The sequence below is a fragment of the Neoarius graeffei genome, chromosome 20 (assembly GCF_027579695.1).
Source record: "Neoarius graeffei isolate fNeoGra1 chromosome 20, fNeoGra1.pri, whole genome shotgun sequence".
In the NCBI taxonomy this organism is placed as follows: domain Eukaryota; kingdom Metazoa; phylum Chordata; class Actinopteri; order Siluriformes; family Ariidae; genus Neoarius; species Neoarius graeffei.
This window is the reverse complement of record NC_083588.1, coordinates 67,211,440-67,225,422: the sequence shown is the minus strand read 5'-3', so window position 1 is coordinate 67,225,422 and position 13,983 is coordinate 67,211,440. Positions and strand designations below refer to the sequence as shown.

The window sequence follows — 13,983 nt, the reverse complement described above, 5'->3', positions numbered from 1 at the left end:
TGCAGCTTTGCCAGTGGCTCGTCATTGACGCGCTTCCGCTGCCTTAGCATGGGTCGCAGGTTGATGTCTGTAGTCGTTTGAATAAGGTCTGTAGCGGGTAGAGAAAACACAGTCAGGAGCTGCTAACCCCTGCCCGTGCGTGAGTAGGCTGCCCTCTTCCACACTCACGTCCCCCAAAGGCATTGGCGTAATAGTGAACTCGTAGGAGATGCATATCTATCGCGTCATCAGCCTCCGGGGCGGTCAAGTATACAACGGTCAGTGGGCTGACCCAAACTGGGACTGACCTGATGATTTTCCTTGAGGTTGTCTCCTGAAGCCTTTCCCGGACCAGGTATAGCCGCAAGGCAGCGGAGGTTTGGAATCAGGGTTTTCCTTCCCCTAGGTGAACTGCCGACCAAGGCTAATGAGCTCCACCTACCCAAAGGGAATATACCGTCCCTCACTTGGTCCCTGGTATATTGTTTTGTCTAATACAGGTGCACCATGTGTAGGTAGTTATACAGGAATTAGGTGACCAGGCCCATGAAGAGTAGTCACCCTATGCACCCGATCAGACCCTTAATCTGATGTTTATTAAAGCAAAACTCATGTATCTCACTTCAGAATAATCTTTTTAACATTTCTAATATTCAGGTTCTCATATTTTCTTGGTGGATGTCAGAAAAAATCTCACAGATTTAATGGATTGTGTATGTGTGTGTGTTTTACCTTCATGAGGACAGACTCTGAGAGTTTCTCTCTGTTTACTATCTTTATAGCCACTTTCTGTCCTGTGATACAGTGGACGCCCAGCTTCACCAAACCTGAACACAACATAACACACACACACACAGTAATGTCAATGAGGAGCATGCCACATGTCCCTGTAGTCCTGTAGGAGGAGCCTGACTCACACCTGAATGGGAATGAGTGTACACCAGGGGGCAGTGTGATACACAACTTACAGGAGACAGTGGAGCACAAGAAACGAGTATCTTTACCATGACAGGTGTATGGGGAGTCGAAGTGTAATAATAATAATAAGAGAAAGAACAAGAAGAACAACAATATTAATAATAAGAACAACAATAATAATCACCAGCTGTGCAGTGAAGAGCTGCAGCTGTTATGAAACCTCAGCAAAAAGGTGGATTTTATGAATGCACCTTGTATTATTGTACCCTTGTAGTACTGCACTCCAGTAACATACCTCAAACTTGACTACATTTCTGGAACACTGTGAATATTCTGGGAACTGTATGCCCACTGTCTGTCTATATGTTGTGTTAATTTGCTTATCTGTTGATGTCTGTGTGCACTTTTATGTTTAGTTGTGTGTCAAATTTTTAATACTGCACATTTGGAGTTTGGGGAATCGCAATTTCAATCCTCTGTGTAATTAACTGCTACATGGTCTGATTGACAATAAAGTTCACTTTGACTTTGACTTTAGGTGAATCTGCACTAATGTGCAGTAAACTGTTGGCATGTAATGATATATTGTACGATGATAAATCGTGATACAAATCTATAATGATTTGAATCAATTAAATAAGAAATGAAGGGTAAATATTATCAGGCTGTGGAGTCTCTTAGTTTTCTGAGCTGTAACTATTGTTTAGACAGCAGAGGGCGCAATAACATACAATAAAGGGAATGAGTGTGGCATCACCACAGGCAGAAGTAACACAGCTCTAATGCTGCAAAAAACACACACACACACACACACACACACACACACACACACACACACACGCACACACACAAAGATCTAAAATGTGAAAAGAGCTGTTGTGTGATTGACTGTACAAATAGATTTAACAAAAAAACTGGAGCTCTCTTTTTACAGACTGCTGAAAGATAAAGAAAAGAGAAGAAAAATGGAGGTAGTTTTTATGTTTAAAGCTGGACTGCCTTTCAGATTTTTCAAGTTTAGGTTATAAAAAGAATTTTCTAGGGATGTCCCGATCAGGTTTTTTTGCCCTCCGATCCGATACCGATCATTTGATTTTGAGTATCTGCCGATACCGAGTCCCGATCCGATACTTCTTATAAGCCATAAAAAATAAAGACAAGGAAAGAAACGGATCCAGGATGTTCCTCATTTTTTATTTAACACCTTATTTTAACATCCAACAACTCCGTTAGCAAACAGAGCACTTACGTGAGGCAGTTTCAACAATAAATAACAAATTAAAAAAAATAACCTTAAAATACCTGGCAGGAATGTAAACAAATAAAAAAAATAAACTGCCACAGTGCCGGTAATTTGCTTTTAAGAACGCATCTCACAGTGGTGTACAGTAATTTCAATTAAGGAAATGAACGTTTTTCTTGATGAAAACAAGCATTTCTACCCTTTCAGGTTTGAGCCCGTTTCTTTTGTCATCCAACAAAAAAAAAAATGATCTCATGCTTTGCTTTCCGCTTCGAACTGCTTCCGTGTTCAACTTTGCCGGCAACAGGCAGCCAATAACCAATAGCGTCTCCGCTACAAAGTGATGTCATGCCACACGCGTTGGTGTTGCTGTGTTGAGACAAGAGGTCTGGTCTCACTCTGTGCCAATGCATAGCTATTGATGTGTTAAAAATGAGAATATATTATATAGATATATATCCGATCCCTGATCGGGAGGCAATGCCCGATTCCGATCGAGTCTGAAACCATGTGATCGGGCCCGATTTCCGATCACGTGATCGGATCGGGACATCCCTAGAATTTTCCCTGAGATCCAATTATTTTTGTTTAGTGACCGAAAGCTACTGAATTCAAATCACAGACTCCCAGTTTTATTCGTTTTTTTTTAATAGAACAGTTAATATATTCTCCGCTATTTTTTCCTGCTTCACCATGACCCAATTCAAGATACTACGTCATGCATCACGTGGTGGGCTTTCCCCGTTCATGCAAAGCATTGTGGGATACAAATTTGAAACAGGAGAGAAAAATGGAGGACGTGAGTGTGCGAATGAAACAAGAAAGAGCGACTACAGTAACGGAAAGCGAGAAGAAAAGACGTTATGTTCTATATGAAGGAAAGGAAACGCAGGATCAAACTAATAAATATCGGCGCTCAGCGAGCACCTCGGTGTGATCAGCTGTTCGTTTAGCGACAGAATGATGGAACTGTCAGTGCACGCTCAAAGGGAAACCTGTAGATGGCAGTAATGCAACACTGTGGATGCCAGCTGCCATAAATCATGTACGTCATACACCATCATACACATCATACACGTCATACAGATCATACACCATCATACAAGTCAGACACATCATACACGTTATACACAATCATACATGTCATACACTATCAAACAATACACATCATACACCATCATACAAGTCATACACGTCATACACCATCATACATCATCAAACAAGTCATATACATCATACACCATCATACACATCATACCCGTCATACACATCATACACGTCATACACATCATACATGCCATACACCATCATACATATCATACACATCATACACGTCATACACCATCATATAAATTATACACCATAATACACGTCATACACCATCATACACATCATACATGTCATACATGTCATACACCATCATACCAGGGCTTTACATTAACTTTTTTGTTCACCGGCCATTGTGGCTAGTGGTTTTCCCGAGTCACTAGCCATTCAGCCTTTTCACTAGCCACAATTTTGTTGCCAGGAAATCACAGTTTTTTCTTCACCATGATACGTTAAAGTTCAGAAGATCTAGATTTAATTATGAATGGCAGCGTGTAATGTATCTCTACAGTAGCACTCAAGTATTCAGTGCTGTTAAGGTAGCTCCCTATAGACCCCTTTCACATGACATCACCGCGCCGCGAGATTTTGTTAGGCGCCATATTGGAAGACCAAGTACATGCACTCACAATATAAAACAAAGTATGAGCGAGAGTAAAGTGACACGATGGATGATAATTCTGGTTATGTGAGTACATTACCAGCTGCAGAAAGGGCACGGTATGTGGAGAAACTCGCTGTGATTGATGGGTTTGACCCATATGATAAGACTCGGGGCAAGGGAGAATGGAAACATAAGGAGGACCGGACACCAATTCTGCCATCTGTTTGCTACCCAGACATTGTAAACTATTTGTTGTTTACACCCAGTGCCTACACTCAGTGTTCGAACTATGCCGATATTTTCGGGGGGTCCCTTTTTTTCCCTTGGGGGTGTGTGTGCTTGCGCTTGTCTCGGAGCGCGGATCTCCAAACACATGAGAAGCCTATCTTACGCACATATCACGCGGACTCCACACCTCCACACACGCATCGCGTCTGAAGTCATAACTCATCAGGGGAAATCGTGTCCGCATTGGCATGTTCAAAAAACAACCTCGCATCAACAATGATACCACACGCAAGAAAAAAAAAAAACAGTCAGGCTACTCAACAACCAACCTGGCAGCAGCAAGCAAGCCCCAAACCATCCTAAATTATTATTATTATTAAATTGTAGAAGTCTGGGAGGCTTGCTCCTCATACAGTTATCAACTTGGGGCCAATTTAGCATGTTTTAAATCTGAATTTCTTGCGTTTGCTTACCTCAAAGTGTACGCAGGTCATGCACAGACTTATCCATTATATCCACAGTTTTTTGCCAAGTCTCACACAGGTTTCTTTCAAGTCTACTGTTGGGCCAATAAATCATAAATAAAACAGCTCAGATTTGTTTGTTTAAGTCGTTTGCCACTCCACTTTATTCTCGTGGGTTCACTTATTTCCCCCCTAATTACAAGTTTGTTGGTCTTCCAAAATGGCGCAGGGTCTGTTTACTTCCGGTTTCGGGTGACGTCAGTGAAAGGGGTCTATATGAAAACATGCAACCAATCCATACAAAAATATAAACAGAGTATTCTGTTTATTAATAATAATAATAATAATAATAATAATAATAATAATAATAAGTTAAATTTATATAGTGCCTTTCAAAAAACCCAAGGACGCTTTACAATTATAGACAAGGAAAAAATAAATACATAAAAAATAAATAATAAAAAATAAATAAAGTAAAAAGTCCACCAAGTAGGGGTCAGGATGTAATTCCCGTGGTGTAGCAGCCACAGTCCCACCAAAAGGCACACGAAAACGAGTCCCACATCTCCAGCACTGCCGCCGTGACGCCGTCAGCAATATCGCTCAAACACCACGCCATGGATCCACAAAGCGAGCAGAGAAGCTCCGCCACGCAAAGCACTGGCATGTCCAAACCACCCGCACAGCCGCCGCGACACCACCGAGCAACATCGCCCGGAACATCACGCCAAGCGTTAAAGCGCAGAGTGCTGGACAACCACGATGCAAAATGATCGAGTTCACTGCATTATTGAACTCAAATTCAAGCCCCTTACAATATGAAATATCGTATAATATGAAAAATAACATTCAGTACAACTGAACTGATTCTAATATTAAAAGTCCAATTCAAAACATTTATCATTGAAAAAAATTTGATGTTTTGATATGCAAGTATTATGTGTATTATCAAGTATTATTATGTATATTATGTATATTATGTATTATCTATTAATAGTGTGTGTGTGTGTGTGTGTGTGTGTGTGTGTGTGTGTGTGTGTGTGAGCATGTGTAGAGAGAGACAGTAAATGTCCTCATTACATTCATCATCAGATGAGTCTGAATGGTCCATGAAAAATGGTCTTCGTGACCTGAGGCTTCCAGCAGGCCGTAAGTTGATAGCTGGGGCGGATCAACTTCTTTCCAATCGCGTGAACGTTTCTAAACATCATCTCCATCCTCTCCAGCTCAGCCGACTTCATGACAGCCAGGGACTGAAAGCAATGCTGTCCTGTAGTGAACCAGCCGTCTTCGCCTGTTTTGATGTTATAGTACCGATGTGTGCATTTGACTTTTCGTGGTTCTTTATAGTTTCGAGTTTAAAATTACTGGTGCCAGTCTTTGCCAGACTTTCTACAGTCTTCGCAGTACAGGGTATTTTCGGTTTTGCTATGAACTAGCCAATCTGGGCGGCACGGTGGTGTAGTGGTTAGCGCTGTTACCTCACAGCAAGAAGGTCCAGGTTCGAGCCCCGTGGCCGGTGAGGGCCTTTCTGTGTGGAGTTTGCATGTTGTCCCCGTGTCCGCGTGGGTTTCCTCCGGGTGCTCCGGTTTCCCCCACAGTCCGAAGACATGCAGGTTAGGTTAACTGGTGACTCTAAATTGAGCGTAGGTGTGAATGTGAGTGTGAATGGTTGTCTGTGTCTATGTGTCAGCCCTGTGATGACCTGGCGACTTGTCCAGGGTGAACCCCGCCTTTCGCCCGTAGTCAGCTGGGATAGGCTCCAGCTTGCCTGCGACCCTGTAGAACAGGATAAAGCGGCTAGAAATAATCAGAATGAGATGAGGTGAGATCTCTTGTGTGGTGTGTAATTCACCCTCTCATTTAAATATGTCGAACATTTTTTGGCGCGCGCTTTGCGCATCACGAACCTCGGTGATTTTAAAATGCTGCTCCGGCCCTGATCATCTCTGCCCCTTTTTCCTTGAGCAGCAGGGTTTGAAACTCCAGCTATGTGCCGCCACATAGTGCGCTTGTCAGTCGTCAGCAACTTTGTTGCTTCGTTCATTAACCGCAGGTTACCGTATCACTGATTTTATCTGAGCCGTTAACGAACGTTCTAAACAATTCTAACATGTTGTCAGAATGTTTATGCAGGGGCTCATGGGAGTTGTCGGCGCATAATATAACATTGCAATGCATTTATTATATCAGATGCCTTCAGAGAAAACTACAATTAAAATATATTGTCGTACCACAGAATAAACCACCCGCCAAAGTGGCTAGTGGGACTAAAGTCATTACCCGCCAAAGCTGAATTTTACCCACATTTGGAGGGTGGGCGGGTGCTAATGGTTAGCGTTAGGGTTAACCTAACCCTAACCCTAACCCTGCATCATACACGTCATACACCATAATACATGTCATACACCACAATACATGTCATACACCACCATACACATCATACATCATACATGTCATACACGTCATACACATCATACACGTCATACACCATCATACACGTCATACACCATCATACACATCATACGTCATACACATCATACACGTCATACACCATCATATACATCATACACCATAATACACGTCATACACCATCATACACATCATACACATCATACACCATAATACACATCATACATGTCATACACGCCATACACCATCATACACGTCATACACATCATACACGCCATACACCATCATACACATCATACACCATCATACACATCATACGTCATACACGTCATACACCATCATATACATCATACACGTCATACACCATCATACATGTCATACATCATCATGCATGTCATACACGTCATACACATCATACACCATCGTGCACGTCATACACCATCATGCACCATCATACACCATCATACACATCATACACGTCATACATGTCATAAACATCATATAGATCATACACCATCATACACATCATACTCATACACATCATACACCATCATACACATCATACCCCATGATATGCGTCATACACCATCATGCACGTCATACACCATTATACACGTCATACCTCATGATATGCGTCATACACCATCATACACATCATACCCCATGATATGCGTCATACACCATCATACACATCATACATGTCATACACCATTATACACATCATACACGTCATACACATCATACACCATGATATGCGTCATACACTATCATGTGCCATATATGCATATGAAGTTGCTACACCTCCCAATTTACCACGAGTTGGCCTAGTAGTCAGCATGTCCGCTTCTAGACCAGGAAATCGTGAATTCTACTCGCAGTTGGGTCACACTAAATACCATCATAAAAATGGTACCAAGTGCCATCTGGCAAGGTACATCACAATACGGATGTGGGTAAGGAGTCAAATTCTCATGGTTACCAGAGGACCAGCTCCCCACTGTAACCCTAGATATGTAATAGGCAAGAGGCCGAGGGCTACTGAAATGGAGATTGATGCACTAAGTGTCTAGTTAGTACTGGGATAGGAGACTGCCTGGAAAGATCAGGTCCTGGCATTGGGGGGGGGCACATCCCAATAATTTGTCCTTATGTGCAGTTTTCTGAACTGATGATGTTGCAATCTGAAGTTGATTAGAAACGGCTCTAAGAGACCGTGTGTAAATCTATGATTCTCTTTCTCAGATCTGCAATGAGCGCCTTGGACTTTCCCATTGTACTGTGTGTTAATCAATCCCATGAGTGTCAATCAAACCCTTTTTATGTTGTGCACAGAGAAGCTTCCAGCTGCAGTCAATCATCATCACTTTCAGCTCCACTGCAGTAATAATCTACGCGGCTGTATGTATACTTTTGACCCTGTGTTGATTTTAGAAAATACAAAAATCTTTTTAAAAATAAATAAACTAAAACTTGTGCACCAAATTCTTGTTTTTTTCTCTCTTAAAAATGTATGTTGTTCAATCATTCTGCCACAGAAAAAGAACAGTTAAAAAAAATGTGAATATACAGTGCCCTCCACAATTATTGGCACCCCTTGTAAAGATCAGTTTTAAAAAAAAGGTCTTTAAAAATCCACCTTTTTGGTGAAATCTCTTCATTTCACACTGAAAAAAAGAGAAAAATCCAACATTTAGTTGAAATAAATTGAGAAAAACAAATCCCTCATCAAGAAATAATTATTTTCAACAAAAACACGTCCCACTATTATTTTATAATTTTAGTCCAATTTTTGTCAGTGTTTTAGTCATAATATTCTTGGACAGTTTCATGATACTGTCATGGATTTTGCTGAAGGGTTTTTCTCCTGGCTCTAAAAGTTCCCTTGAGAAGTAAACCTACCGTGAAGTGTGTTTTGTCAGAACATGTTTCTACTCACTGGACTGTAGGAGCTGGTTTAAGAGACTGATGGTGTTCAGTGTAAGTTTGCTTCTTCTTTTAATTTAGTAATTTGTTAAACATTAATATAAATGTTTGGCCCTAATACTTGGAGTAGAGTGGGGTAATACGCCCCCGTGGGGTAAAAGGCCCCCGGCCTGTTTTACCCAAAATAACCACCAGATGGCGCAAAGTTACATTTCTATTGTTGCTATGGACTGGCTTGACAACGGGGATATACAAATATCCACTGTGGATCGCATATCAGCAACGCAGCGGAGAGAAATCAAATTTCATGGTAAGTGATATAATTTTCAGATATCAGTAAAACTGTATTTAGATAGCTGCTATTTCGTCAGATATCACAGCTGTGTATGTGGTATGAGTAGACAAGTCAGTAAGTTAAAAAAATACATTAGGTATAAAAAGTTGAATCACATTTTGAAAGTAAGACCCTTTTTTGTAAAAGTGTAGTCTGTGGGTTAAAACGCCCCCTTAATGGCGGGGTAAATGGCCCCCAGGGGGCATCGTTTCCTTTTATCATAATTAGAGTAGAGTGGGGGAAAAGCCCCCCTTAAGGAAAATTCAGCTTTTCTCCAAGTTGAAATGAACCATGTTTAGTTTTAATCATAGTTTTTGACAACAGTGACATGAACAATAATGCCACCTAAAGTTTGCCTAAAGTTAATACTTAATTTTTTTTTTTTAACAAAAACAAACATTGTGCCAAGGGTGCCTTTTACCCCCCCCCCCCCCCCCCCCCCCCCAGTGGGGTAAAAGGCCCCCTGTGGTGGGGCAATAGGCCCCCTCACGCAAAAAAACAAGAAAATATCCCTGAATTAATGAATAGCTTGTTCTTTGTTAATTCATGTTCAATCCACACAAAATTATATTGAAATTAAAATGCGAAATATAATAAAATAATGCATCTATTCATTAATTCAGGGATATTTTCTTGTTTTTTTGCGTGAGGGGGCCTATTGCCCCACCACAGGGGGCCTTTTACCCCACTGGGGGGGGGGGGGGGGGGGGGGTAAAAGGCACCCTTGGCACAATGTTTGTTTTTGTTAAAAAAAAAAAATTAAGTATTAACTTTAGGCAAACTTTAGGTGGCATTATTGTTCATGTCACTGTTGTCAAAAACTATGATTAAAACTAAACACATGGTTCATTTCAACTTGGAGAAAAACTGAATTTTCCTTAAGGGGGGCTTTTTCCCCCACTCTACTCTAATTATATTTCTGGTACAGTTAACAGTGGTGTAGTAGTACGTGATGGCCATGTTTGAAGGCTGCCATGAACTTGCGCAGTCACTGACAGTATCATATAAAAATGAACACTTAACTAGGGTATATGCCAGAACAGGGTCGGCTATTTCATCTCGTCTTTACTCGTCAGGACGTAATGAACAGAGATTTCCCAGTAATTTTCGTTGTCAAAATTTTTTTGTCAACATTGTTGCTACAGTTTAGTCATAAAAGGTAATCGGTGAATAATTATTTTAAAAATTTTCATTGACAAAATGAACACTGTCAACATCAAACCAAATCCGAATGGCTTTGTGACATCATTATTTACACTACTCAGTTATTTGGTTATGGAAAAAGATAGAATTTTTTTTAAGTTGACTTGTTATAGATTTCTCCTCCTTCACTGATTTACTAAAATGATGCAGAAGTAATGTTTCACTGATCCTTGCTGTTGAAGTAATTGACGCTGCTTTAAAAACAGAGCATATTGGTTGTAACCCAGCATAAAACCTTGCTTTATGATGTCATCATCTGTACCTGTACCGGTACTACTACAGCATAACAAACATTAACAGTGTGAGGGGATCATGGATGTGTGAAGGCTCAGTGATGCTCCCTTGCGGACGCACACACGGACATCACGGATGTGTAGCTGTAATTATCGTACTCCTTTCTATTCCGCAGTACATCAACATTTCCCTCCACATGTGCGCTGGTGCTCTTGTAGCGTAGTGGCTGCATGGACTTTTCATGCAGGGCCTGGGGAAGTGGGCTGCCCACCTCTGATTAAAAAGAATTAACATTCTCTTTTTAATACAAATTTTGTGATGTAGATAAGTCCCAAACAGTTGACTCTACATCAGCATCGGCCTTGCAAGGTTCAGGATGAGTTTAACCAGCAGGTGGCATTCTGTGCCGTTTCCAACATATAAAATGCTGATTTTTAATAAAATGGTAATTTTGTCAGTATTATCACCAGCACTGATGCATTCCATCACAGTACAGTCATGTCATTTTGTTTACAGCTGAAAAAACACATGTCAGTGTGCAGTAATGCATAATTAAATGGAAAAATACGAGTGGTTTTATCCATCAGTTCTTCTTCTTCTCTATGTTAATAACAACACAGGAGTACTGTATTTCTGAAACTGTCTATAAATATCAATAATAATGCAATAAGTGTGATTTTTACCTGTCTGTCCCTTCCCCAGTGTCTTCTCCAGGCGGTACGGCCCCACATACTGAGCAGGGTGACTGCTCGACACCTCTTTAGTGGACATGATGCTCAGTAATGAACAGTTTTAATGAGTGACCACAACAAGTCAGGAATCACTGTCACTTCCGGGTCAGTGCGTGGCGTTGAGTCCAGGGTGATGATGTCACGCGCCTGTCCGACATCACAGATGGGATGCAGGTGATGGTGAGGCCTGGTCTTGGTCTTGATCCTGTTCCTGGTCTGGTCCTGGTCTCCACCTGCCTTGTTGTGTGAAGGTCTGAAAAGGTTCCCGGGACGCTGTGGTTCCTGGTCTGAGCGGAAGGTGAGAGGATGGGAGCTCAGCCGCAGTGTTCCAGCTGAAAGATGATCCAGGAGACAGTTTGTCTGACAGGAAGTCTGAGATGATAGATGTGAAGATGAAGATGAGGAGAGAACTGTGATCATAAAACTGTGGATCATGAACGATGAACAGCGTGCTAGTTTATTCTTTTTATCAGGAGTACACGGATGACTCAGGGACCGGAAGCGACCTAGTTATTGACAGGCTGATATGATGTAATTAAAAAAAAATAACTAAATAAATAAAAACAAATAAAAGCCTGTCATCTAATAGATAAAACCATCTGTGAATGCTGGAAATGTTCCTCTGTTTGCAGTTAATCTCTAACAGCTCAGTGCTCTGTGCGTGTGCGCGCGCGCGCTGAGCCGCGGTGCTGTCCAGGCCGCGCAGCCGGGTGTGGAGCGCAGCAGGCCGGGCAGAGGGGGCGCGCCGCCTCGGGGGATTTCTCCAGCAGGATCACAGTCACTGAATTTTTCTCCTGTTTTGGATAAAAAGCTTTTCTCTGAGGAAAGCCGGCATTTCAGGATGATGATGATGATGATGATGAGCAGGTGGAATATTCTCCTCGTCTCCCTCACAGCAGCTCCTCCCCGCGCGCTCCTCCCGGCTCCCGGAGACCGGACATCCTCCTCCTCCTCCTCCTCTTCCTCCTCCTCAGGAGAATAAAATGGCGATCCCGGTTTCTGTCCGTATCTTTTCCAGCTCACTGCCGTTTCCTTTCAGTCTTCTGTGATCCAGGCCCCAGCTGTAGCTCCTTCAGCTCCTTCATCCCTCTGTGTGGGGGTTCTTTATTATTATTATTATTATTATTATTATTATTATTATTATTATTATTATCTTCCCCTCATTCTCCTTCTCCTTCCTTCTTCTCTCTCCATCAGCAGCATCAGCATCCGGGTTCCTCTCTCCTCCTCCTCAGCCCCGCACCCGCGCGTCCCCGCCCTGCGCGAGCCCTCGTGAACGCGCATCCTCTCCATCCCTCTCCTCACTGTGCACTTCGCACCACGGCGCGCGCGCCATCATTATTCTCCCATTTACACACTTTCTCTAATATTCCCACTACAGTCCGTTTACATCAAAATAACTCTGAATATACAGCACTTTATGTGTATTTTGGAATTTAAACAAATAAATCATCATCCACGCTTTTTCCACCTTTGTGTTCAAAATATGCAAATTATTAAATGATCCAATCACAGCTCTCTTCTGATCCTGTTATCCAATCACATCCATCCTACACAGAGCTCGCGCTTTAACCTAATAATAAATCAGTTATAAACAGAATTAGACCGCTGAAATGAAATTGTTGCTCTAAAAACGAGCCTGATGAGACTGTGTGTCATAAAATATAATAATACACTCCTGAGTCATGATGTGATAATGTTATAAATCACTCCAGCTGTTGTTGCATCACTGCAGCGTTTCATCCGCAATATGCAGTTCTGCTCATGACCACCAGACGGCAGCACAGTCACATACATTATATAGTGCAAAACGATCGGTTTCTCTGGTTGTACTATTTATAGCTATGTGTTTGAGGAACATGAATTTTTTTTTTATTCCATAAACTCCTGACAATATTTCCCCAAAATTCCACATAAAAATATTCTCACTTCGAGCATTTAATTGCATAAAATGACAACTGGTAAAAAAAAAATGTTTTCAGATCTTAAAATACTTCATCTTTAAACAACACAATACTTATTTTTGATCTTAGGATGAGTTCAGAAATCAATATTTGGTGGAATAACCCTGACATTTAATCATAGCTTTCATGTTTCTTGCCATGCTCTCCACCAGTCTTTCACGTTTCTCTTGGGTAACTTTATACCACTCCTGGCACAAAAATTCAATCAGCTCAGCTTTGTTTGATGGCTTGTGACCATCCATCTTCCTCTTGATCACATTCCAGAGGTTTTCACTGGGGTTCAGGTCTGGAGATTGGGCTGGCCATGACAGAGTCTTGATCTTGTGGTCCTCCATCCACACCTTGATTGACCTGGCTGTGTGGCATGGAGCATTGTGCTGCTGGAAAACCCAATCCTCAGAGTTCAGGAACATTGTCAGAGCAAAAGGAAGCAAGTTTTTTTTTCCAGGATAACCTTGTACATGGCTTGATTCATGTGTCCTTCACAAACAAAAATCGGCCCCATTCCAGCCTTGCTGAAGTACCTCCAGATCATCACCAATCCTCCACCAAATTTCACAATGGGTGCGAGACACTGTGGCTTGTAAGCCTCTCCAGGTCTCTGTCTCACCATGAGATAACCAGGTGATGGGAAAAGCT

At 41.7% G+C, this 13,983-nt stretch overlaps 1 protein-coding gene across 1 annotated transcript in view; it reads right to left on the bottom strand.

Moving 5' to 3' along the window:
* The window catches only part of brsk1b (BR serine/threonine kinase 1b), a 90,703-nt gene extending 79,053 nt beyond the window's left edge, over nucleotides 1–11,650 (bottom strand). The window contains exons 1-2 of the mRNA XM_060902707.1: nucleotides 11,333–11,650; nucleotides 712–806 (exon numbers count right to left, since the gene is read on the bottom strand). Coding sequence (XP_060758690.1) covers nucleotides 712–806; nucleotides 11,333–11,420 — 183 coding nt within the window. The 5' untranslated portion in view covers nucleotides 11,421–11,650. The remainder of the gene's footprint in view (nucleotides 1–711; nucleotides 807–11,332) is intronic.
* Between the last annotated feature and the right edge of the window lie 2,333 nt (nucleotides 11,651–13,983).